General features: G+C 43.2%; 2 protein-coding genes across 4 annotated transcripts in view; both read left to right on the forward strand.

Annotated features, from left to right (window-relative positions):
• Positions 1 to 10,499, forward strand: part of LOC109894006 (deubiquitinase DESI2-like) — a 28,907-nt gene extending 18,408 nt beyond the window's left edge. The window contains exons 4-6 of one of the 3 annotated variants that reach the window (XR_004210682.1): positions 7,207 to 7,348; positions 7,548 to 10,288; positions 10,331 to 10,499. Coding sequence is in view for 1 of the 3 variants with exons in the window: in XM_020487222.2 (XP_020342811.2) it covers positions 7,207 to 7,348; positions 7,548 to 7,799 (394 nt within the window). In the remaining 2 variants the exon portion in view is untranslated. Of the gene's footprint in view, positions 1 to 7,206; positions 7,349 to 7,547 lie in introns of all 3 variants that reach the window. The other 2 variants (XR_004210681.1, XM_020487222.2) reach the window with 2 other exon arrangements.
• Positions 10,500 to 11,212: 713 nt separating this feature from the next.
• Positions 11,213 to 19,209, forward strand: LOC109894728 (serine/arginine-rich splicing factor 5). Its single transcript, XM_020488427.2, has 8 exons — positions 11,213 to 11,326; positions 11,762 to 11,896; positions 12,151 to 12,221; positions 12,437 to 12,583; positions 15,816 to 15,888; positions 17,463 to 17,536; positions 17,796 to 17,903; positions 18,179 to 19,209. The coding sequence occupies exons 2-8, from the start codon at positions 11,771 to 11,773 to the stop codon at positions 18,516 to 18,518; spliced, it is 939 nt and encodes a 312-aa protein (XP_020344016.1). The 5' UTR covers positions 11,213 to 11,326; positions 11,762 to 11,770; the 3' UTR covers positions 18,519 to 19,209.
• Positions 19,210 to 26,870: the final 7,661 nt, after the last annotated feature.

A 26,870-nucleotide genomic window follows, 5' to 3' on the forward strand; every position in this document is an offset into this window, starting at 1 on the left:
AGTTACTGTGTCATTATCACTTTCACTTTGCTCTGATGTCTTTACATAGTGGCGCAGCCAAGCCGGTAATGTGGCGCAGCGAAAATCTTATTTTCGGAGAACCCTGGCATAGTGACCATATATTGGTTTTAAACGCTTTAAATTTGCATTTTTTTTGCGGTATTTTGAATGTTTAATTTCTCTACATCTTTTCAGAGAATTTGGTAGTACGTCAAACCGGCTTTACAACCGCGGACCACGTGTATAGAATGGTGGGGGCGAGCGATTTGCTGGTGTCAATGTTGTGAACAGAGAGCCCCATGGTGGCGGTGAGGTTATGGTAAGGGCAGGCATAAGCTACGGACAACGAACACAATTGCGTTTTATCAATGGCAATTTGAATGCACAGGAATACCATGAAGATATACTGAGGACCATTTTGTTTATTTCTTTTTTTTACCATTTTCTTTCTCCCCAATTATGATTTTGTCTCATTGCTGCAACTCCCCAACGGGCTCAGGAGGCGAAGGTCGAGTCATACGTCCTTAAAAACACCGCGCTTCTTAACAGCCGCCCCACTTAACCCAGAAGCACCTTTCACCTGACGATCCGAGGTCAGCCTGCAGGCGCACCGCCCCGCTCGCTAGAACGCGATGAGCCAAGTCATGTGAAATCCATAGATTAGGGCCTAATGAAGTTATTTAAATGGACTGATTTACTCATATCAACTGTAACTCAGTAAAAATATTGAAAGTGTTGCATGTTGTGTTTTTATATGTTTTGTTCCGTATTGTTTAGGCTTACATTAGACCCATACAGTGGTGGAAAAATTACCCAATTATCATACTTGAGTAAAAGTAAAGATACCTTAATAGAAAATGACTCAAGTAAAAGTAAAAGTCACCCTGTAAAATACTACTTGAGTAAAAGTCAAAAAATAGTTGGTTTTTATATATATATATACTTAAGTATCAAAAGTACAAGTATAAATAATTTCAAATTCCTTATTTTAAGCAAAGCAGACACATTTTCTTATTTACAGATTGGGGCTCAATCCAACACTCAGACATCCTTTACAAACAAAGCATGTGTTTAGTGAGTCCTCCAGATCAGAGGCAGTAGGGATGACCAGGGATGTTCTCTGTTTAGTGAGTCCTCCAGATCAGAGGCAGTAGGGGTGACCAGGGATGTTCTCTGTTTAGTGAGTCCTCCAGATCAGAGGCAGTAGGGATGACCAGGGATGTTCTGTGTTTAGTGAGTCCTCCAGATCAGAGGCAGTAGGGATGACCAGGGATGTTCTCTGTTTAGTGAGTCCTCCAGATCAGAGGCAGTAGGGATGACCAGGGATGTTCTGTGTTTAGTGAGTCCTCCAGATCAGAGGCAGTAGGGATGACCAGGGATGTTCACTGTTTAGTGAGTCCTCCAGATCAGAGGCAGTAGGGGTGACCAGGGATGTTCTCTGTTTAGTGAGTCCTCCAGATCAGAGGCAGTAGGGATGACCAGGGATGTTCTCTGTTTAGTGAGTCCTCCAGATCAGAGGCAGTAGGGATGACCAGGGATGTTCTCTGTTTAGTGAGTCCTCCAGATCAGAGGCAGTAGGGATGACCAGGGATGTTCTGTGTTTAGTGAGTCCTCCAGATCAGAGGCAGTAGGGATGACCAGGGATGTTCACTGTTTAGTGAGTCCTCCAGATCAGAGGCAGAAGGGATGACCAGGGATGTTCTCTGTTTACTGAGTCCTCCAGATCAGAGGCAGTAGGGATGACCAGGGATGTTCTCTGTTTAGTGAGTCCTCCAGATCAGAGGCAGTAGGGATGACCAGGGATGTTCTGTGTTTAGTGTGTCTTCCAGATCAGAGGCAGTAGGGATGACCAGGGATGTTCTCTGTTTAGTGAGTCCTCCAGATCAGAGGCAGTAGGGATGACCAGGGATGTTCTCTGTTTAGTGAGTCCTCCAGATCAGAGGCAGTAGGGATGACCAGGGATGTTCTGTGTTTAGTGAGTCCTCCAGATCAGAGGCAGTAGGGATGACCAGGGATGTTCTGTGTTTAGTGAGTCCCCCAGATCAGAGGCAGTAGGGATGACCAGGGATGTTCTCTGTTTAGTGAGTCCTCCAGATCAGAGGCAGTAGGGATGACCAGGGATGTTCTGTGTTTAGTGAGTCCTCCAGATCAGAGGCAGTAGGGATGACCAGGGATGTTCTGTGTTTAGTGAGTCCTCCAGATCAGAGGCAGTAGGGATGACCAGGGATGTTCACTGTTTAGTGAGTCCTCCAGATCAGAGGCAGAAGGGATGACCAGGGATGTTCTCTGTTTAGTGAGTCCTCCAGATCAGAGGCAGTAGGGATGACCAGGGATGTTCTCTGTTTAGTGAGTCCTCCAGATCAGAGGCAGTAGGGATGACCAGGGATGTTCACTGTTTAGTGAGTCCTCCAGATCAGAGGCAGAAGGGATGACCAGGGATGTTCTCTGTTTAGTGAGTCCTCCAGATCAGAGGCAGTAGGGCTGACCAGGGATGCTCTCTGTTTAGTGAGTCCTCCAGATCAGAGGCAGTAGGGATGACCAGGGATGTTCTCTGTTTAGTGAGTCCTCCAGATCAGAGGCAGTAGGGATGACCAGGGATGTTCTCTGTTTAGTGAGTCCTCCAGATCAGAGGCAGTAGAGATGACCAGGGATGTTCTCTTGATAAGTGTGTAAATTAGACCATTTTCCTGCTGAGCATTTAAAATGTAAGGAGTGCTTTTGGGTGTCAGGGAAAATGTATGGAGTAAAAAGTACATAACCTTTATTTCACTACATTCCCAAAGAAATGTTTCAAAAATATGTAAAGTAAAGTACAGATGCCACAAAAAATACTTAAGTAGTACTTGAAAGTATTTTTACTTAAGTACTTTACACCACTGGGCCTATATGAATCCAACCTTTCGAAGCACATCTTCCGAGAAGCTAATCCTTTTCCGTTCCTCCTGGGCCAATCAAATGTGCCTAATCCTACTGTCAAGTTACCATGTTGTTAGCTAGCTAGGTAACATGACTGAACAACGCTGTTTGTTACTATTGTAATGAAACGGCAGGGAGCATCCCACTTCTGACACCAATGTAAAGAAACAGGCAGGGAGCAGGCCTTGAACCCTCGACATTCTAGCCCAAAGTCCAGCACGCTATCGACTGTGCTGCAAAAGCATGCTCGTGCGGCAGAGTCGATATCCGCGCTTATAAACCCAGGGTCGTTACAGTATGTTGTTTGTTACCATGTTGCTAGGTAATATGACTGAACAATGTTGTTTGTTACCATGTTGCTAGGTAACATGACTGAACAATGTTGTTTGTTACCATGTTGCTAGGTAACATGACTGAACAACGCTGTTTGTTACCATGTTGCTAGGTAACATGACTGAACAACGTTGTTTGTTACCATGTTGCTAGGTAACATGACTGAACAATGTTGTTTGTTACCATGTTGCTAGGTAACATGACTGAACAATGTTGTTTGTTACCATGTTGCTAGGTAACATGACTGAACAACGCTGTTTGTTACCATGTTGCTAGGTAACATGACTGAACAACGTTGTTTGTTATCAAACCAATAACTATATAATATGTCATATTTTTAACCGTTTAGGCTAGAGACAAGTAGTTTTCTTTGCTGTAAAGCTGCAAACATGCCCTCCGTTAAGCTGTATGTAGAGCAGGTGAGTGAGGGCTGGTAGGAGATGTGAAGAGGGGACAGAGAGCAGGTGAGTGAGGGCTGGTAGGGGATGTGAAGAGGGGACAGAGAGCAGGTGAGTGAGGGCTGGTAGGAGATGTGAAGAGGGGACAGAGAGCAGGTGAGTGAGGGCTGGTAGGGGATGTGAAGAGGGGACAGAGAGCAGGTGAGTGAGGGCTGGTAGGGGATGTGAAGAGGGGACAGAGAGCAGGTGAGTGAGGGCTGGTAGGGGATGTGAAAGGGGACAGAGAGCAGGTGAGTGAGGGCTGGTAGGGGATGTGAAGAGGGGACAGAGAGCAGGTGAGTGAGGGCTGGTAGGGGATGTGAAGAGGGGACAGAGAGCAGGTGAGTGAGGGCTGGTAGAGGATGTGAAAAGGGGACGGAGAGCAGGTGAGTGAGGGCTGGTAGGAGATGTGAAGAGGGGACAGAGAGCAGGTGAGTGAGGGCTGGTAGGAGATGTGAAGAGGGGACAGAGAGCAGGTGAGTGAGGGCTGGTAGGAGATGTGAAGAGGGGACAGAGAGCAGGTGAGTGAGGGCTGGTAGGGGATGTGAAGAGGGGACAGAGAGCAGGTGAGTGAGGGCTGGTAGGGGATGTGAAAAGGGGACAGAGAGCATGTGAGTGAGGGCTGGTAGAGGATGTGAAAAGGGGACAGAGAGCAGGTGAGTGAGGGCTGGTAGGAGATGTGAAGAGGGGACAGGGAGCAGGTGAGTGAGGGCTGGTAGAGGATGTGAAAAGGGGACAGAGAGCAGGTGAGTGAGGGCTGGTAGGGGATGTGAAAAGGGGACAGAGAGCAGGTGAGTGAGGGCTGGTAGGGGATGTGAAAAGGGGACAGAGAGCAGGTGAGTGAGGGCTGGTAGGGGATGTGAAAAGGGGACAGAGAGCAGGTGAGTGAGGGCTGGTAGGGGATGTGAAAAGGGGACAGAGAGCAGGTGAGTGAGGGATGGTAGGAGATGTGAAGAGGGGACAGAGAGCAGGTGAGTGAGGGCTGGTAGGAGATGTGAAAAGGGGACAGAGAGCAGGTGAGTGAGGGCTGGTAGAGGATGTGAAAAGGGGACAGAGAGCAGGTGAGTGAGGGCTGGTATGAGATGTGAAGAGGGGACAGAGAGCAGGTGAGTGAGGGCTGGTAGGAGATGTGAAGAGGGGACAGAGAGCATGTGAGTGAAGGCTGGTAGGGGATGTGAAGAGGGGACAGAGAGCAGGTGAGTGAGGGCTGGTAGGGGATGTGAAGAGGGGACAGAGAGCAGGTGAGTGAGGGCTGGTAGGGGATGTGAAGAGGGGACAGAGAGCAGGTGAGTGAGGGCTGGTAGGGGATGTGAAGAGGGGACAGAGAGCAGGTGAGTGAGGGCTGGTAGAGGATGTCCCTGGATGAGTACAGCTGCCACTTGATATGAGCATGAAAGTGAAATGGATATCATTGCACCTGCTCATACAAGAGACTAGTGGCTGTTGCTTAAATTCAACTGAATCTATAAACACTTTTTTCCTTTATTTTGCCTTTATTTAACCAGGTAGGCTAGTTGAGAACACCTTTATTTAACCAGGTAGGCTAGTTGAGAACACCTTTATTTAACCAGGTAGGCCAGTTGAGAACAAGTTCTCATTTGCAACTGCGACCTGGCCAAGATAAAGCGTAGCAATTCGACATATACAACAACACAGAGTTACACATGGAATAAACAAAACATACAGTCAATAATACAGTAGAACAAAACAAAACAAAAAGTCTATATACAGTGAGTGCAAATGAGGTAAGTTAAGGAAATAAATAGGCCATGGTGGCGAAGTAATTACAATATAGCAATTAAACACTGGAATGGTATATTGGCAGAAGATGAATGTGCAGGTAGAGATACTGATCAACATGGAAACAGGAAACAGGATGCATGTTTTGGAATAGCTGTATTCTGTACATACTTCCTTATTTTCACTCTGTCATTAGGTTAGTATCATGGAGTATGTATGTTAGTATCATGGAGTATGTATGATACTAACCTAATGACAGAGTGAAAATAATGAACTTAGTACTCAGTACTTATAGGTAAGAACCTCAGTACTTACAGGTAGTATCCTCAGTACTTATAGGTAGGAACCTCAGTACTTATAGGTTGGAACCTCAGTACTTACAGGTAGTATCCTCAGTACTTATAGGTAGTATCCTCAGTACTTATAGGTAGTATCCTCAGTACTTATAGGTAGTATCCTCAGTACTTATAGGTAGTATCCTCAGTACTTATAGGTAGTATCCTCAGTACTTATAGGTAGTATCCTCAGTACTTATAGGTAGGAACCTCCAGTACTTATAGGTAGGAACCTCCAGTACTTATAGGTAGGAACCTCCAGTACTTATAGGTAGTATCCTCAGTACTTATAGGTAGTATCCTCAGTACTTATAGGTAGTATCCTCAGTACTTATAGGTAGGAACCTCAGTACTTATAGGTAGTATCCTCAGTACTTATAGGTAGTATCCTCAGTACTTATAGGTAGTATCCTCAGTACTTATAGGTAGTATCCTCAGTACTTATAGGTAGTATCCTCAGTACTTATAGGTAGTATCCTCAGTACTTATAGGTAGGAACCTCAGTACTTATAGGTAGTATCCTCAGTACTTATAGGTAGATCCTCAGTACTTATAGGTAGTATCCTCAGTACTTATAGGTAGTATCCTCAGTACTTATAGGTAGTATCCTCAGTACTTATAGGTAGTATCCTCAGTACTTATAGGTAGTATCCTCAGTACTTATAGGTAGTATCCTCAGTACTTATAGGTAGTATCCTCAGTACTTATAGGTAGTATCCTCAGTACTTATAGGTAGTATCCTCAGTACTTATAGGTAGGAACCTCAGTACTTATAGGTAGTATCCTCAGTACTTATAGGTAGTATCCTCAGTACTTATAGGTAGTATCCTCAGTACTTATAGGTAGGAACTTCAGTACTTATAGGTAGTTTCCTCAGTACATATAGGTAGTATCCCCAGTACTTACAGGTAGTATCCTCAGTACTTATAGGTAGTATCCTCAGTACTTATAGGTAGGAACCTCAGTACTTATAGGTAGTATCCTCAGTACTTATAGGTAGTATCCTCAGTACTTATAGGTATGAACCTCAGTACTTACAGGTAGTATCCTCAGTACTTATAGGTAGTATCCTCAGTACTTATAGGTAGGAACCTCAGTACTTATAGGTAGTATCCTCAGTACTTATAGGTAGTATCCTCCAGTACTTATAGGTAGTATCCTCCAGTACTTATAGGTAGTATCCTCCAGTACTTATAGGTAGTATCCTCAGTACTTATAGGTAGTATCCTCAGTACTTATAGGTAGTATCCTCAGTACTTATAGGTAGTATCCTCAGTACTTATAGGTAGTTTCCTCAGTACTTATAGGTAGTATCCCCAGTACATAGTTACAGTAAATAATATACTGGAGATGAATTAATGAAATATTTCCCCGTTACACCCAGCACCGCTATCTCCAAGTTTGGTATGTCCGTATCAGCTTTGTTTTCTCCTCGTTCTACACAGGGAGGCCATCGCTTTGGGCACAACAGACTTTGCTGTGGAGGATATGGATAAAATCATGGAGGACCTGGGAACAGATTTCAAGGGCAACTCCTACCATCTAATGCACAAGAACTGCAACCACTTCTCATCCTCGCTGTCTGAGGTCAGTATGAGAAACATTCATGCAATTATTCAACATTTTGTTTCTTTGATCACACGTACAATATCTGAAATATATTTACGTTATTGTGAATAACTTGATAACTGGATAAAAAAACGTTTTTTAAATTAATAATGCCTATTGAATATAAAATACATTTTTAGGTGGAGTATATATTTTTTTTGTACTCGTTCTATTCCAGCTGTTGTGTGGGCGTGAGATCCCTCGCTGGGTGAACCGCCTGGCCTACTTCAGCTCCTGCGTGCCCTTCCTCCAGACCTGCCTCCCTAAGGAGTGGCTGACCCCAGCTGCCCTCCAGAGCCACATCAGCATGGGGCTCCACAAGGAGGAGCGGGAGGCTGGAGAGTCCAGCGACGAGGACCCCAACTCAGCCTCCGGGACCGCTGGGGCTGGCACCGGATCCTCACACAGTTGTCGCCATACACGAGTCTGAACCAATAACTGTAGGTCTGAAGAGAATAGCCAATAGGACTCTCTTTCAATGACCTTTGACCTCTGGACCAGAAGGTCACCAGCTCAGCCCTGCAGGGGATGTGTAGTGATATTATATCTGTGGGCCTGACTGAATAACCACCTGACCTCATAGTACCACCACTCTGAGAACAGAGACGTGGGACGGATGATTAGTTAGCCTGCTAGTACTAACTCATAAAGCCGCCGGGCCAAGGGGACCTGCAAAATCCACTTGGATCCTTTTCCTGCTTTTCTCCCTTTTTTTAGAGTACGGTAGATATATTCTGAAGGAATTGTTATAGGCGTTGACAAACTAACTCAGAGCATGACATGGTTCTCTCAGATTGACCACAGCTACGTTATGTAGGGACGGCAGGGTAGCCTAGTGGTTAGAGCGTTGGACTAGTAACCGGAGGGTTGCAAGTTCAAATCCCCGAGCTGACAAGGTACAAATCTGTCGTTCTTCCCTTTGAACAGGGGGTTAACCCCCGGTAGGCCGTCATTGAAAATAAGAATTTGTTCTTAACTGACTTGCCTAGTTAAATGAAGGTAAAGTATGTACTGGGGTAGGGGTACTTTCTAGTGTCTTTTTCCCAGGAATTTTTAAACCTTTGTCAGCCTTCATCCCTAATGCCCTCCTTCCAGAGCAGCTTCTTTTTTAGACTAGACGTATATCTGACACCACAGAGACACAGAGACACAGAGATGCACCCTATGCCAATTTCGGGATGCAGTCTTAAGTATCTCTCAGTCTGAGACTACTGGTATTGTGGCATTAGCAGAAGAGGTTCAAGAACTCCCTTACTTGGCCTTCAGTTGTAATCATCAGTGATGCCTGTTTTGTTGATGTGTTTGGGGGTAAGTTAATATGCTGGCCATTTTAGAAGTTGAAGAAGTAGAACCATATATAGCGATATATATTCTCTGTTTGGGAGTAACTACCTGTGGGTTGTTTTGAACGTTTCTGTTAAACGTCTTGACTGAAAACAATGTGTCATGAAGAAGCAAAGGATTCGACAACAAGAAGTTGAAGACATCTAAATTTAATCTCTGATCGTATTCATTTTATCATATTAATATTTATATTATAGGGTGTTATTTGTCCATAGCATGGTCTCGTGCATTGTTTAACAAGATGGTGTCTTGCACCCCATGTATTTTTGCCAATTTACCACTATCGTGAATAACACTGTCAGATGACTCTGAAAGTTGCATTTACACTCTTCTTCCATGGAAATCTTTCATGATGAAACTCATAGTAACTGTTGAATCACAGGCCTTGGATGATACTCCCCGCTGCCTCCCCTACTGCCTTCCCAGCTGATTTCACAGAGTGATTGAGTTGGTGTGTATGGGGGGGCTGGGTTACAGTGGGAGCATTGTGTGAAGGAAAAGGGGTTTTGTTTTCTAAATGTCTTTTTTTGAATTGATGTGGAAATGTCTCTGAATGAGTCTGATTTACACACGTGCTCCCTGAAACAAGGGGGAAGTGGTCCTACCAGTCAAGTCCTGGACTAGTGTACTAAACTGACTACTATCCCATTAAAAAACAACATAAATAATGCTGTTTTCAGATGAGACAGACATGAGGATACATGTTATTCGCCCTTTTCGGTTCATGCGTTTATAATGCTGCTCTTGTAGATTCAATAGTATGCCTTGTGAAACCCACTCCATTGTATTCCACACATATTCCTGGAGAATAATATTGTCCTTTCTTTCTCTTCTCCTTGGTTTACTGTCTCTGTCTGTCTGCCTCCACCCCCTCTGTAACCCACATCCCCCTCTCAGGAAGGAAATCACATGACCTGTGGTTGTTACACAGATGTCTCATTACCATACACCATCTCCATGACAACTGGGTGGGGGAAAACTATTTATTTGTTTATATACTTATATTTTTAAATAATCTATATTTGTATTTATTTTTTAATTGCAGTAACTCCTTCTTTTTTTTGCATTATCAGGAAGATTTGTGTTCTTCTTGTTGAAATGTGTTCTATAGAGGTCAGGGAATTGAACCCATGGAATGAAATGTGTTCTATAGAGGTCAGGGAATTGAACCCATGGAATGAAATGTGTTCTATAGAGGTCAGGGAATTGAACCCATGGAATGAAATGTGTTCTATAGAGGTCAGTGAATTGAACCCATGGAATGAAATGTGTTCTATAGAGGTCAGGGAATTGAACCCATGGAATGAAATGTGTTCTATAGAGGTCAGTGAATTGAACCCATGGAATGAAATGTGTTCTATAGAGGTCAGGGAATTGAACCCATGGAATGAAATGTGTTCTATAGAGGTCAGTGAATTGAACCCATGGTTTGAAATGGGTTCTATAGAGGTCAGTGAATTGAACCCATGGAATGAAATGTGTTCTATAGAGGTCAGTGAATTGAACCCATGGAATGAAATGTGTTCTATAGAGGTCAGGGAATTGAACCCATGGAATGAAATGTGTTCTATAGAGGTCAGGGAATTGAACCCATGGAATGAAATGTGTTCTATAGAGGTCAGTATTCCATACTTTACCATTGACACTTTCTACAGAGAAGAACAGTCGGATAACTTTTTCTATTGTGTCAATTTTAACCTCAATTGGTAATGTGCTTTTCCCTGAATTGAAAGACGATGACACAATTTTAAGAATGGTAATGGAATAAAAAGATACAAGAATAACACCAATATATTTTGTCCTGTTGCATTGCATACAATAAGGCCGCACAGAGTCTGACACAAACCACATTGAATGGGAGGAAAATCGAACTATGTATTTGTTTTATAGAACCTTTATTTGATTAGGCAAGTGGGAGTGGAGTTGATGGGCGGGGGATAGAATGATGGTCAAAGATAAAAGTGTAAAAAATAAAGTCAAAATAAAATAACAAGTATATTTTGAATGACACTGAGGGGCAGTGTTGTACACATATTCATTCAGTGTGGGAATGAGATATATGGGGGTCTTGGGGTGGAATTATTTTTCGGGGGGGACTGTGGGGCTCTCGGATGGTTGAGGGGCAACTGTGGGTGGATGGGCCGGTGGCGGATGGATCGCTGGTTCGGGTCCCTGTTTTTGACTTTGTGGGAGATCTGTCGACGTGACCTTCAGTTGACCCTGGTTGCTTCTGTGTGTCTGGTTGGGAGTCTGTTAGATGACTAATGTGATGTAGATGTTGAGCGGCTTCACTGCAGGTAGATTGCATGTTTTAAATATTGAAATAAAAAATAAAGTTGGTTAAGAACAAATTCCTATTTACAATCACGGCCTACCAGAAGACAAAAGGCCTCCTGCTGGGATGGGGATAAAAAATATATATATATATATACTTTTTTTGTTAGTTAATAATGTTGAGCTTGTTCATTTACAGATCAGGGGTTTTGTGTAACTTGTTTTGATAGGTCTAAGAACACACCCATTCACCTTGGTCCTGAAGTACATCCGGTTACCTCTCGCTGTCGCCATTTTGATACACAAACGAGCAAGAAGTAACGAAAAGACGACAGAAAGGTGAGCTTCATGTTTATAATCATTTAGCAGATTGGCACACATATTTGGCAAATACATAATGTAATGATTAACAGTTCATCCGAATGCCGAGCTAATATTGTAGCTAAGCTAGCAGAAAGATACCTGCACGACATACTTAACGACTTTCTCGCTAGCTAGCTAGTAACGTTAGCATGCTAACGTTTACATACCCACGCTTTATCGATTTGGATTTATTTCATATAGAACGGTATATAACTGGTGTTGCTTATGTATATCTAGTTAAATATACTGTTGACGTTGCCGAACCTAGACTAACTGACTATCTAACTAAAACGACTAACGGCTGCTTAATTTGGCAACGTATTGTTAGCGCTTTGGCTAGTTAGCTACCACACTGGTCTGGGCCTTCTCAGTAAATGTTAGTTATCTACGTGTTTTTTTTTTTAAATGCAGAGTATCATCATGAGTGGATGTCGTGTGTTTATCGGCCGTTTGAGCCCCCACGCCCGTGAGAGAGACGTGGAGAAATTCTTCAAGGGATATGGACGGATCCGAGAAGTAAATTTGAAGAACGGATTCGGCTTTGTGGTAAGTCGGTCTTGCCAATTGGCGGCGTTAGGGGCAGCTAACGGTTATAGCTAACCTATAACTATTAATTTTCAGACCGGGCTAGTAGAACATGTTCCTAACTTAGCCCGCCGAGTGGTGAAATGTATTTTCCCCAAAATTACATGGGACATATTTCAGACCCTGGACAAGCTCGGCTGACGAGTGCCCCAGTTCAACGCTCGTTTTTTTGAATGCATCCTTAATTACATAACCCCCCCCATGTCTTTCATCAGGAGTTTGACGACCACAGAGATGCGGATGATGCCGTATATGAGCTGAATGGCAAGGAACTCTGTAGTGAAAGGTAAAGATTTGGATGCATTCTTCAAAGTATTTAAGACGGCTCAATGGTGAAATGTGTTTTGGGCGGTTACTCCATATAGTAGTAGTGGTATTTACACAGAACTGCTTCGCCCTTTCTCTGACTTGGGCCTAGCTGCATTCAGTGCGTGAATTTAATTTACTTTATCAGTCATTTCTGGTAGCCTCAGTATTAACTGTTTTGTCTCGTCTCTATAGGGTGACGATAGAGCATGCCCGCTCCAGAAGAGGGAGGGGTGGTGGACCAGGGATGGGGGGTGGTGGTGGAGGAGGAGGAGGAGGACGCTTCTCACCTCGTTTCAGCAGCTACCGCCAGGGCTCTGGCGGTCATAGTGGTGGCTCCAGGTATAGACTCCTCAAACCTCCTTTCACGACCTCTTCGCTTGCAGTTTGGCCTTCCAACATTATGTAAACTTCCTTAACTTCTTACGGCTGAAATACCGTTAACAGGATCGATTTGACAACAGCCAGTGAAAGGGCAGGGCGTCAAATTCAAACAAACAGAAATCTCATAATTAAAATTCCTCAAACATACAAGTATTATACACCATTTTAAATAAACTTATTGTTAACCTGTCCGCTGAAAAGGCAGCACGGGAATTTAAAAAAATATATATTTTTAGAAATATGAAGCTTTCACACATTAACAAGTCCAATACAGCAAATGAAAGATTAACATCTTGTTAATCTACCCATCGAGTTCGCTTTACAGCGAAAACACAACATATGTTAGATCACCACCAAATAAAAAAAAACACGCAGCCATTTTCCCATCCGAAGAGAGGAGTCACAAACACAGAAAGAGATAAAAAATAATAATCACTAACCGTTGATCCTCATCAGATGAGACTCATAAGACATCATGTTACACAATACATGTATTTTGTGTTCGGTAATATGCATATTTATATCCAAAAAATATTAGTTTACATTGGCGCTATGTTCAGAAATGCCTCCAAAATATCTGGAGAAATCTAATAACATAAATACTCATCATACACCTTGATGAAAGATACATGTTTGACATATAATTAAAGATGCCCGTGTTCTTAATTTAACCGCTGTGTCAGATTTTAAAAAAAAACTTTACGGAAAAAGTCTGAGACGGCGCTCAGAAATGCACAACATTTCTCCGCCATGTTGGAGTCAACAGAAATACGAAATTACAACATAAATATTCCATCACCTTTGATAATCTTCATCAGAACGCACTCCCAGGAATCCTAGTTTGACAATAAATTGTTGTTTTGTTCGATAATGTCAATTATTTATGTAGCTACTTTTGCTAGCGCGTTCAGTACACATATCTAAACGCTCGTGCAACCCGCGCATAACGTCGGACGAAATCTTCAAAAAGTTATATCACAGGTCGAATAAACTTGTCAAACTAAGTAGAGAATCAATCTTCAGGATGTTGTTATGATATATATCCAATAACGTTCCAACCGGAGCATTCCTTCATGTCTGGGAACGCAAGGCGATATCATGTGGAATGTGCGTGACCAGGAACTGGCAATCTGCCAGAACACTGACTCATTCCCCTCTCACCCGGCCCCACATCACAGTATAAGCTTTATTCAACTTTCTACAGACTGTTGACATCTAGTGGAAGGTGTTGGAAGTGCAAACAGATCCATATCTTACTGGGATTTGAATAGGCAATGAGTTGAAAAACAACCAGCCTCCGGTTTGGAAGTTTGCCTGCCATATGAGTTCTGTTATACTCAGACATAATTCAAACCGTTTTAGAAACTTCAGTGTTTTCTATCCAATGGAAATGACAATATGCATATATTAGCATCTGGGACAGAGTAGGAGGCAGTTCACTATGGGCACGCAATTCATCCAAAGTGAAAATGCTGCCCGCTATCCCTAAAGTTAATCCCACCACAGTGTCCGATTTTCAAAAAAGCTTTACGGTGAAAGCATACCATGCGATTATGTTAGGTCAGCGCCTAGTCAAAAAAAAAACATACAGCCATTTTCCACCCGAAGAGAGGAGTCACAAAAAGCAGAAATAGAGAGAAAATGAATCACTAACCTTTGATCTTCATCAGATGGCACTTATTGGACTTCATGTTACACAATACGTCTATGTTTTGTTCGATAATGTTCATATTTATATAAAAAAAATCTCGGTTTGCATTGGCGCGTTATGTTCAGTTATGTTTTGCTTCCAAAACATCCGGTGATTTTGCAAATAGCCACATCAATTTACAGAGATACTCATCATAAACGTTGATGAAAGATACAAGTGTTATGCATATAATTAAAGTTAAAAGTTCTCGTTAATGCAACCGCTGTGTCAGATTTCAAAAAAGCTTTACAGCGAAAGCACACCATGGAATAATCGAGTACAGCGCTCAGACACCAAAACAAGCCATACAGATACCCGCCATGTTGTGGTGTCAGAAATAGCATTATACATATTCACTTACCTTTGATGTTCTTCATCGGAATGCACTCCCCGGAATCCAAGTTCCACAAATGTTCGATAAAGTCCATTTATGTCCAAATACCTCCTTTTTGTTTGCGCGTTTAGTCCAGTGATCCAAAATGCACAAGGTGCGGGCACTAAGTCCAGACAAGTAAAAAAAAATTAGAAAATACAGATTCTATTGCATAGAATCAATCTTTAGGATGTTTTTTTATCATAGATCTTCAATAATGTTTCAACCGGACAATTCCTTCTTCTTTAGAAATGAAAAGGAACGGAGCTCACGGCCGCACGCGTTTCTTAGCTCATGGCTTTCAGCCAGACCCCTGTTTCAAACAGCTCTTATTCTCTCCCCCTTCACAGTAGAAGCCTGAAACAACGTTCTAAAGACTGTTGACATCTAGTGGAAGCCTTAGGAAGTGCAATCTGACCAAATTTACACTGTATATTGGATAGACAAATCACTTAAACTACAAACCTCAGATTTCCCACTTCCTGGCTGGATTTTTTAAAACCTTTTATTTAAATAGGCAAGTCAGTTAAAAACTAATTCTTATTTTCAATGGCAGCCTAGGAACAGTGGGTTAACTGCCTGTTCAGGGGCAGAACGACAGATTTGTACTTTGTCCGCTCTGGGATTTGAACTTGCAACCTTTCGGTTACTAGTCAAACACTCTAACCACTAGGCCTGCCATATGAGTTCTGTTATACTCACAGACATCATTCAAACAGTTTTAGAAACTTCAGAGTGTTTTCTATCCAATCTACTAATACTATGCATATATTAGCTTCTGGGCCTGAGTAGCAGGCAGTTTACTCTGTGCACCTTATTCATCCAAGCTACTCGATACTGCCCCCCCCCAGCCCAAAGAGGTTAATTAAAAACTCCTAGTTGGGGACCTCCTGAATTTCCTGCTTATTCCTTTACAATTCCATCAATCTTGCATATATGAATTCTGGAACACCGGGCAATTTTAGGAGCGTGGAAGTTTATTTTGCAGTGAATGGAGTTTAGCCAATGTGATTACAGTTTAGTGTTAAACGTGTGAAAGTAAATGGGGTTTCAGTCATTTTCTGATTTGAAACCTATAAAACACTATCTCTTCCACGTTACAATTTCGCTCTCTCCCACCCATGCAGTAGGTATGGTCCCCCGGTGCGAACGGAGCACAGAATCATTGTGGAGAACCTGTCGTCACGGATCAGTTGGCAGGTGAGCGGTTACACTCATCTGGTTCAATGTGATACAAAACAATTATCCTTTACTTAATCTGGTACTGCCTTTTTAGTCTGTGTGAAGCAGCATTTTTATTTTATTTTATTGAAACATGCAATTTTATTTATTAAAAAATTGTAGCAATATGCTCAATAGCCCATTAGGTGAATAGAATGGCAAGGACCCATTTCGATGTTATGAATTCAGAATTGTTTATTTCTTGACATCGTTTTAACTGTATCTTTCAAATAATAATCACCTCTTAGACTTTAAGGTAAATGTAACCGAACACATCTTAACCCCCTTTTTTAATTTTTTTTAATGAGCTTAAAATTCTTATCTGGTTATTAGTTTATGAAGGAGTTGCATGCACTGCCTCCCCTGGAGGTGTCTGATGTGCATAGCGCCCTCTGCTGGTTGTGTTTTCAAAAGTGTCCATTTGGTGCCTCTCCTCACACGCAGTTGCCGATGGTCTAAATCTTGGCTGGGCCAAGAGCTGGTGAAAGGGCTCTAGCGCAGGATAGCCTTAGGATGGTCCCTCGTAAAGCCCCAGTCTGGAGGTTCTGTGGTCTGGTCTGGTGGAAACACCCCACCCCCCCCCCCTGACTGCAGCCAGCCTGTAACTCCCTCAATCCACTCCACGTTCCCTACACTCTCCCGTTTGGTTCTTTATCTGTTGCTGATGGAGCTGGGTGTGTTGACAGTTGGGCACACTGCACACCCTCTTCCTTCGTTCCTTCCCCTACTTGCTCTCTGGTGGTCCCTTGTGGAGGCTGGCCGGAGTCCGGGTCTGTCAAGGCTGAGGGAGGTCGTTTCTCAAGGGCTTAACACTGTGACTGCATTGGTTCCCATTGGTCCTCTATTTGGACACGTGGCTCTTTGCTAATGTCTTCCTGGGTATGGAACGGTAAGTAACATATAACTCATGTGATTGGGTTTAAGGGTTGGGAGGAACAGGAAGTAGAATTATATACCTTAGTCTTACTGGAGAACGCTTTCTATCAGTCTTTATAAGCCCTTATGGAATCATACTAGGCTACGTAATAGGTTAATGAAAGAACCCCTTGATTAAAGTAGGAGTTTAAGGTAAAATCAAATTGCATTGCATATAACTATTTTTAAACGATACCCCCCTAAAACCACGATAGTAGTCAAACCTCTTAACATTTCCAAGCCGCCCTCTCCCGGAAGGGATTTCTCGCTGCCATGGTATCTTCTGTTTTAAAAATAAATAAATGTGTAGTCTCCGTCAATCCTAGTTGTTAACGAACACGAAGCAAATACAATACCAAGGAAACGAATAGTGTTACCATGTTATCTCCTTTGGGTAAGATCAGTTAAACCAAGTTGGTCTACCCGTGAAGCTATTTCAGTGGCTCATCACTTAAAACGGCCTGGTCTGAAAATGCTAAAACATGATTATCGTGTTTTTGTTGGAAGTCAGTATTACGGGGTGGGTGGATTTTGTTGTTGTGGTTTACTGATTTAGTCTTTCCCAGGTTCACAGAAAACCCTCTCAGCCACATTATACAGTCTGTTAGCTCGTCACTGACTCGTATGCTTCATCGTAGGACCTGAAAGACCTGATGAGGAAAGCCGGAGAAGTCACCTTTGTGGATGCACACAGAACCAACAAGAATGAAGGGTGAGTTGAGTTCCTCTGTCCAGTTGGCCCAGGATCTGGACTTTATTCATTAGTTATATTCCGTACCAAAACTGTTGGTCTCGTTGCACGATGACCCATGTTCGTTATGGACTGAGAAAGGAAGAGACTACCTCGGGCTTGTCCAATAATAAACCCACATTTTCTGTTTTCTACTTGAAAACAAACCAAACATACCATAGGTTGAATGGTTGCTATTATGAAATGGAGCTTGTTGACTGAATGTGATTTGATACTACAGGGTGGTGGAGTTCGCATCACACAGTGATATGAAGAATGCCATTGATAAGCTGGACGGAACGGACTTGAATGGACGCAAGTTGAAACTATCTGAGGATCGCAAGAGCCGGTTAGTGTCTCCTTTTCCAATTGCAACTTAATAGTTTCACTGAGACGAGACACACAGGAACTAGGGACTGTCATTTTCCAGCTAGTTGTAAACCAATGCTTTCATTATTTATATCTTATTTGTTTAGTTTTGACACAATTCTGACAGTAAGGAAATGAGTTGGAGACAGGCATGTGGGTGAAAGTGGGGACTGACAAGTGTCCAGGGAGAGTTAGTAATATATTACGGCTCTTGGAGGAGGGGAAACAAAACCTGTCATTCTTCTGTTCCAACAGCCACAGCAGGAGTCGTTCCCGCGGCTCTCGTAGCTACTCCCGGTCCCGTAGCCGTTCCCCACGCTCCAAGTCCCGTAGCAGGAGTCGTAACCGCTCCAGGAGCCCCCGATCTCGCTCGGCCAGCCGTACCCCGGAGAAGAAGCCTTCCTCTGCAGGAGGGGGCAGGGCTGCACATCGCTCCACCTCACGCTCTCCGTCCCGGTCCAGATCCCCTGCCCCTCGCTCCCGTACCCCTCCCCCACGCTCCCGTTCTCGCACTCCTCCTCCCAGTTCCCCTGCCCCGGCCCGGAAGCAGTCTCAGTCCCGGTCTCGCTCCCCCTCGGTTGAGAGCCAGCACTGAGCCCCACTGGGTGTGTGTGTAGTTCGGTGTTGTAGTGCAGTGGTGGCTGGAGGGAGGACCGTCTCATTGGAATGGCTGGAATGGAATGAGAGGAGCAGAATCCTTCATAGTGTTCCATTTAATCCATTCCATCTATTCCAATAAGCCTGTCCTGATTTTTAATGTGACCACCAGCCTCATAGTGGTATGGACTGAAGAGTTGTCATGCTGAGACCATGGCGCCTGGCTTTGTGGCGGCCTGCTTGCTTGCTAGTGTGGAATGAATGGAGAGGCTTGCCTTTGGCGACACACTCCCACAATCTCTCATTTTTAAAATCAGAGAATTGGTTGTTGTGCCAGTATCTTAGATGCCCTGTAATGTTTCTCTCTCTGTTTTGGGAGCCTTTTGTGTTTATAGGTTCGGATCATGCTTCCTCAATTCAACTTCTAATTGTTTTTGATTTTTGCCATATTGAATAATATAATAACATGTTCCTTGGGGAAAACTGAATCGTTTCAGGAAATGTACAGTGTGATTTTTGAGATCTTTGGATTGAGTCACATTCCTGTTGATTTATCTTATCGTTCTCACTGCAGATTGTACGTCTCATTGTGATTTAATGACATCTGTACCATTTTTGAAGTGAAACTTTCTGTCCCCTGAGTTTTCTGTTATGAGTCTAATCAATACAAGGTTATATTTCCATCATCAGTTTGGTCCTGTCTGTTATTCCAATCTACACCTCAGACAGACCTCGTGTAAATTAAACACATTATAATTTACAGACACAAGGTTACGTTTTAACATTTGCTAAAAAATACTATATTTCTTATTAAATGGTACTTCTACTTTTAAATTTAACTCAACAATTTTAATATTTATTTTCTACCCAAGAGAACAATACTTGAAAATGTATATTTTTATTAAGAAAACCGTTAAAATATATTATATTTGGCAAGGAGTTGAATGAAATGGCACATAGATCTGGAACCAGGCTAATGTTCTATAGACGATTAACAGAACATGGATGGTAAATGTGATCTGCACAACATACCAATTGACATTCCTTTGGTATGCTTCATCTGGATACGTACAGACACAAGTGATCAGTACAGTCATCTGCACCCAATAGAGCTAGCCTTCCAACATTCTTGAAGCCTACGGAGACAGGTAACCTAGTGGTTAGAGCATTGGGCCTTCCAACATTCTTACAGGTAACCTAGTGGTTAGAGCATTGGGCCTTCCAACATTCTTACAGGTAACCTAGTGGTTAGAGCATTGGGCCTTCCAACATTCTTACAGCCTACGGAGACAGGTAACCTAGTGGTTAGAGCATTGGGCCTTCCAACATTCTTACAGGTAACCTAGTGGTTAGAGCATTGGGCCTTCCAACATTCTTACAGGTAACCTAGTGGTTAGAGCATTGGGCCTTCCAACATTCTTAAAGCCTACGGAGACAGGTAACCTAGTGGTTAGAGCATTGGGCCTTCCAACATTCTTACAGGTAACCTAGTGGTTAGAGCATTGGGCCTTCCAACATTCTTACAGCCTACGGAGACAGGTAACCTAGTGGTTAGAGCATTGGGCCTTCCAACATTCTTACAGCCTACGGAGGCAGGTAACCTAGTGGTTAGAGCATTGGGCCTTCCAACGTTCTTAAAGCCTACGGAGACAGGTAACCTAGTGGTTAGAGCATTGGGCCTTCCAACATTCTTACAGGTAACCTAGTGGTTAGAGCATTGGGCCTTCCAACATTCTTACAGGTAACCTAGTGGTTAGAGCATTGGGCCTTCCAACATTCTTACAGGTAACCTAGTGGTTAGAGCATTGGGCCTTCCAACATTCTTACAGGTAACCTAGTGGTTAGAGCATTGGGCCTTCCAACATTCTTACAGGTAACCTAGTGGTTAGAGCATTGGGCCTTCCAACATTCTTACAGGTAACCTAGTGGTTAGAGCATTGGGCCTTCCAACATTCTTACAGGTAACCTAGTGGTTAGAGCATTGGGCCTTCCAACATTCTTACAGCCTACGGAGACAGGTAACCTAGTGGTTAGAGCATTGGGCCTTCCAACATTCTTACAGGTAACCTAGTGGTTAGAGCATTGGGCCTTCCAACATTCTTACAGCCTACGGAGACAGGTAACCTAGTGGTTAGAGCATTGGGCCTTCCAACATTCTTACAGCCTACGGAGACAGGTAACCTAGTGGTTAGAGCATTGGGCCTTCCAACATTCTTACAGGTAACCTAGTGGTTAGAGCATTGGGCCTTCCAACATTCTTACAGCCTACGGAGACAGGTAACCTAGTGGTTAGAGCATTGGGCCTTCCAACATTCTTACAGCCTACGGAGGCAGGTAACCTAGTGGTTAGAGCATTGGGCCTTCCAACGTTCTTAAAGCCTACGGAGACAGGTAACCTAGTGGTTAGAGCATTGGGCCTTCCAACATTCTTACAGGTAACCTAGTGGTTAGAGCATTGGGCCTTCCAACATTCTTACAGGTAACCTAGTGGTTAGAGCATTGGGCCAGTAACTGAAATGTTGCTGGATCAGATCCCTGAGCTGACAAAAGGTTAAAAAAACTAAACATTTGTCGTTCTACCCCTGAGCATGGAGGTTAAACCACTGTTATCTGAAGACGTGGAGGTTGATTAAGGCAGCCCCCCCCCCCCCCACACACTTCTCTGATTCAGAGTGGTTGGGGTAAATGCGGAAGAGGCAATCAGTAATACAACTGAGCCCTTTATACATATCCTTAGATCTATTGATTGATATCCATTGAATTGTGTCCATTTGCACAAATATGAAAAGATAGATGATATTACCATAAAACAATATCAGTTTAGATTATACCAGGGACAAACCTTTCCTTAACTGAAAAATGTAAAGATCACAATTCAAGTGCACCTGCTGTCCTTTCAAATCCAAATGTTTCAGTTGGGCAGTTAGGTTCCCACAAGAACCCCCACCAACTAAGGAGGTTCCCACAAGAACCCCTACCAACTAAGGAGGTTCCCACAAGAACCTCCAACTAAGGAGGATCCTTGATGAACCCCAGCTTCTATGGGGTTGGGGTTCTAAGAACCTTAGAACCCTAAGGTTCTTCAAAGAACTTAGAAGAACCATTGTTGAAACACACATTTTTAGAGTGTCGTTATATTTAACTGTCTGACAAGACGCTTTGATGAAAAGGCTTGACTTGATTTTTGTAATAACCCAGAATATTGGAAAAAGATCTTGGTTCCTTTCTAAACATAGCAATGTGAATGCAAAGAGGACTCGGACACCACAAAATAGGTGAAGTGAACTAAGTTCATTAGCTTTCTTTATTTTCTTCCCAGAGTTCACTTTAAAGAGGACTGAGATCGTATCTTTTAAAGACGACAGATCGTATCTTTTAAAAGTGGACTATATGTGAAAACACCCGTAGTTACACATTTCAAATATGGACATTCCAGGGATATCTTAACCCCCCCGATTTTGATCAAATGTCTGGTATGGTCATTTATTTTACAGACGCTTGTCTTACTGGACATAAATAGGAAATAAATAAAATAGGCGACACCAACACTATTTTCCATTCATACAAAGGGTCGGGTAAATTGCTTGCCCTGGCAAAGAAAGGAAATCCTAGATTTGTTCCAAGGTATACTGATGTAAACGTTGTGAACAGCGTAGCGATTTGAATGCTCAGAGATACCGTGACGAGATTCAGGCCCTTTTTGGTTTTTAAGGTATCTGTGACCAACAACAAAACATTATTTATATATTCCCTGTCATGTGAAATCCATTCGATTAGGGCCTAATGAATATTTCAATTGACTGATTTCCTCATATGACTTGTAACTCAGTGAAATTCTTGCATGTTGCGTTTTTATTTTTGTTCAGTATATTTTGGAAGACTTTGGTTGCAAAGCAGAACACAGAGAGGTCATGAGGTGACTGTTTGCTAATCATTCTATAGGCTACCAGTTAGCCTAACCATTGTCACATAATGAAAGGTGTGAAAACGGACAATAGGCTACTGATTTGGGCCATCAGTTGATTGACAGATGTAGGCCATCGGTTGATTGACAGATGTAGGCCATCGGTTGATTGACAGATGTAGGCCATCGGTTGATTGACAGATGTAGGCCATCGGTTGATTGACAGATGTAGGCCATCAGTTGATTGACAGATGTAGGCCATCAGTTGATTGACAGATGTAGGCCATCGGTTGATTGACAGTTGTAGGCCATCAGTTGATTGACAGATGTAGGACATCGGTTAATTGACAGATGTAGGCCATCAGTTGATTGACAGATGTAGGCCATCAGTTGATTGACAGATGTAGGCCATCAGTTGATTGACAGATGTAGGCCATCGGTTGATTGACAGATGTAGGCCATCGACAGATGTAGGCCATCAGTTGATTGACAGATGTAGGCCATCGGTTGACTGACAGATGCAGTTGATTGACAGGTGTAGGCCATTGGTTGATTGACAGATGTAGGCCATCGGTTGATTGACAGATGTAGGCCATCGGTTGATTGACAGATGTAGGCCATCAGTTGATTGACAGATGTAGGCCATCAGTTGATTGACAGATGCAGTTGATTGACAGATGTAGGCCATCAGTTGATTGACAGATGTAGGCCATCGGTTGATTGACAGATGTAGGCCATCGGTTGATTGACAGATGTAGGCCATCGGTTGATTGACAGATGTAGGCCATCGGTTGATTGACAGATGTAGGCCATCAGTTGATTGACAGATGTAGGCCATCGGTTGATTGACAGATGCAGTTGATTGACAGATGTAGGCAATCAGCTGATTGACAGATGTAGGCCATCGGTTGATTGACAGATGTAGGCCATCAGTTGATTGACAGATGCAGTTGATTGACAGATGTATGCAATCAGCTGATTGACAGATGTAGGCCATCAGTTGATTGACAGATGCAGTTGATTGACAGATGTAGGCCATCGGTTGATTGACAGATGTAGGCCATCTGTTGATTGACAGATGTAGGCCATCAGTTGATTGACAGATGTAGGCCATCGGTTGATTGACAGTTGTAGGCCATCAGTTGATTGACAGATGTAGGACATCGGTTGATTGACAGATGTAGGCCATCAGTTGATTGACAGATGTAGGCCATCGGTTGATTGACAGATGCAGTTGATTGACAGATGTAGGCCATCGGTTGATTGACAGATGTAGGCCATCGGTTGATTGACAGATGTAGGCCATCGGTTGACTGACAGATGCAGTTGATTGACAGGTGTAGGCCATCGGTTGATTGACAGATGTAGGCCATCGGTTGATTGACAGATGTAGGCCATCAGTTGATTGACAGATGTAGGCCATCGGTTGATTGACAGATGCAGTTGATTGACAGATGTAGGCCATCAGTTGATTGACAGATGTAGGCCATCGGTTGATTGACAGGTGCAGTTGATTGACAGATGTAGGCCATCAGCTGATTGACAGATGTAGGCCATCGGTTGATTGACAGATGTAGGCCATCAGTTGATTGACAGATGCAGTTGATTGACAGATGTAGGCAATCAGCTGATTGACAGATGTAGGCCATCAGTTGATTGACAGATGCAGTTGATTGACAGATGTAGGCAATCAGCTGATTGACAGATGTAGGCCATCAGTTGATTGACAGATGCAGTTGATTGACAGATGTAGGCCATCGGTTGATTGACAGATGTAGGCCATCTGTTGATTGACAGATGTAGGCCATCGGTTGATTGACAGATGCAGTTGATTGACAGATGTAGGCCATCAGCTGATTGACAGATGTAGGCCATCAGTTGATTGACAGATGCAGTTGATTGACAGATGTAGGCCATCGGTTGATTGACAGATGTAGGCCATCTGTTGATTGACAGATGTAGGCCATCGGTTGATTGACAGATGTAGGCCATCGGTTGATTGACAGATGTAGGCCATCGGTTGATTGACAGATGTAGGCCATCGGTTGATTGACAGATGTAGGCCATCTGTTGATTGACAGATGTAGGCCATCGGTTGATTGACAGATGTAGGCCATCGGTTGATTGACAGATGTAGGCCATCGGTTGATTGACAGATGTAGGCCATCGGTTGATTGACAGATGTAGGCCATCAGTTGATTGACAGATGTAGGCCATCGGTTGATTGACAGATGTAGGCCATCGGTTGATTGACAGATGTAGGCCATCAGTTGATTGACAGATGTAGGCCATCAGTTGATTGACAGATGTAGGCCATCGGTTGATTGACAGATGTAGGCTGACCATAGAACGACCATCTTCACTCCAGTGTGGACGTCTACGTTGTTACGTTGTCGTCTCTAAGCATTATCACATATACCTGATTGAGATTGAATTGACTTATTTTTTATTTTAACTAGGCAAGTCAGTTAAGAACAAATTCTCATTTTCAATGACGGCCTAGGAACAGTGGGATAACTGCCTTGTTCAGGGGCAGGACGACAGATTTTTACCTTGTGTCAGCTCTGGGATTAAATCTAGCAACCTTCCTGTTACTAGTCCAATGCGCTAACCACTAGGCTACCCTACCTCCTCTACACTCTAACCACTAGGCTACCCTACCTCCTCTACACTCTAACCACTAGGCTACCCTACCTCCTCTACACTCTAACCACTAGGCTACCCTACCTCCTCTACACTCTAACCACTAGGCTACCCTACCTCCTCTACACTCTAACCACTAGGCTACCCTACCTCCTCTACACTCTAACCACTAGGCTACCCTACCTCCTCTACACTCTAACCACTAGGCTACCCTACCTCCTCTACACTCTAACCACTATGCCACCCTGCCACTGTTCTATATCATAGTAACGTTAACGTGTGTGATATGAGTGTAACGTGTTTAAAACTAAACACGTTTTTTTTATGCAGTGTCAGGTCTTTTTAGATGAACTTGCTGAAGAGGGAGAGTTGAAGGTGTGTTTTGAAATAATACCCAAACAATGAAACCAAGCACGACAGATCAATAGGGAGCTTCTATGTCACAGAGGTCACAGGTCAATACAGAACATGAGGTAAGACAGAAGCAGAGCATCTAGAAGACCTGGAACGACATCTTGGAGCCTTTACCTGGACTAGACAAGACAAATCAGAAATGTGCTGACAGAAGAAGTCTCTGGCATCTTAAAAACACTCTGTAGTGAAGTTTCTTTTGGACTGGGGCTGAAGGAAGAGAAAATTATGTCAAAATTATATTATCTTTTTGGGAGTTGAATTATTATTTTTATTTTTTAAGAAATAGAGCTTATTTGAAGTTAGTTTTTTAATCACTTCTCTATGGAAACCAACTTTGACAAGTACAACGTTCTGTTTGTCTTTGATGGTCTGGATGAGTGCCGACTTCCTCAAGACTTCCAGAACAACAAGAGCTGTTGTGACGTCACAGATTCAACCTCAGTGCATGAGCTGCTGACAAACCTCAATCAAGGGGATTCTGCCTACCACTCCTCTCTTGTGGATAAATCTCCCATTCTGCAGCAGCCAATCAAATCCCCATCGAGTGTTCATCGACCCACAGAAGGGGAAGTACTTTAGGAAGAGAATCAGTGATGAGATCCTGGCCAGCAGAATAAATCCCACACATAAAGGCATCAAGGAGCCCCGACGTCATGTGCAATCTTTAGTTGGATCTCTACCACTGTTATAGAAATACATTTGGGAGAAGCAGAGAGAGAGAGATAGCGGGAGAGATGCACAACACTCTGACTGAGATTTACTCACACTTCTTGAACTACAACGTATTACACAAAACCCCAGAAATATTAATGGGGGACAAGAGAAAGCCGAGACAGATTCACACACAAGAGATTCTGAAGATGGGGGGAGAACTGGCCTTCCAACAGCTGGAGAAAAGCAATCTGATCTTCTATGAGGTAGACCTAAGAGAGTGTGGCATTGGTGTGAGAGAAGTGTCAGTGTTCAGCTTTGTTCATCTGAGCATCCAGGAGTTTTTTGCTGCTGTGTTTGTGTTTGTCACATTCACCAACGATAATGTAAATCTATTAACCAAGCAAGAAAACCTACCCCCCTAACCAAAAAAACTTCAGATGTCTGAAGACACACTGCCTCAAGACATGGCCTTACTGAGTAAGAATGGACACCTGGACCTTCTGGGCCTCTCACTGGAGTCCAATCATACTCTCCTACAAGGCCTATTGACACAGACAGGAAGCAGCTCACAGACCAATGAGGAAACAGTGAACTACATCAAGGAGAAGATCAGGGAGAATCCCCTGTCTCCAGGGAGCTGCATCAATCTGTTCCGCTGTCTGAACAAGCTGAATGACCATATTCTCTAGTGGAGGAGATCAAAAGCTAACTGAGCTTCTCTCAGAAGCCAAAGTG

The sequence above is a fragment of the Oncorhynchus kisutch genome, linkage group LG7, assembly GCF_002021735.2.
Source record: "Oncorhynchus kisutch isolate 150728-3 linkage group LG7, Okis_V2, whole genome shotgun sequence".
Lineage (NCBI taxonomy): Eukaryota > Metazoa > Chordata > Actinopteri > Salmoniformes > Salmonidae > Oncorhynchus > Oncorhynchus kisutch.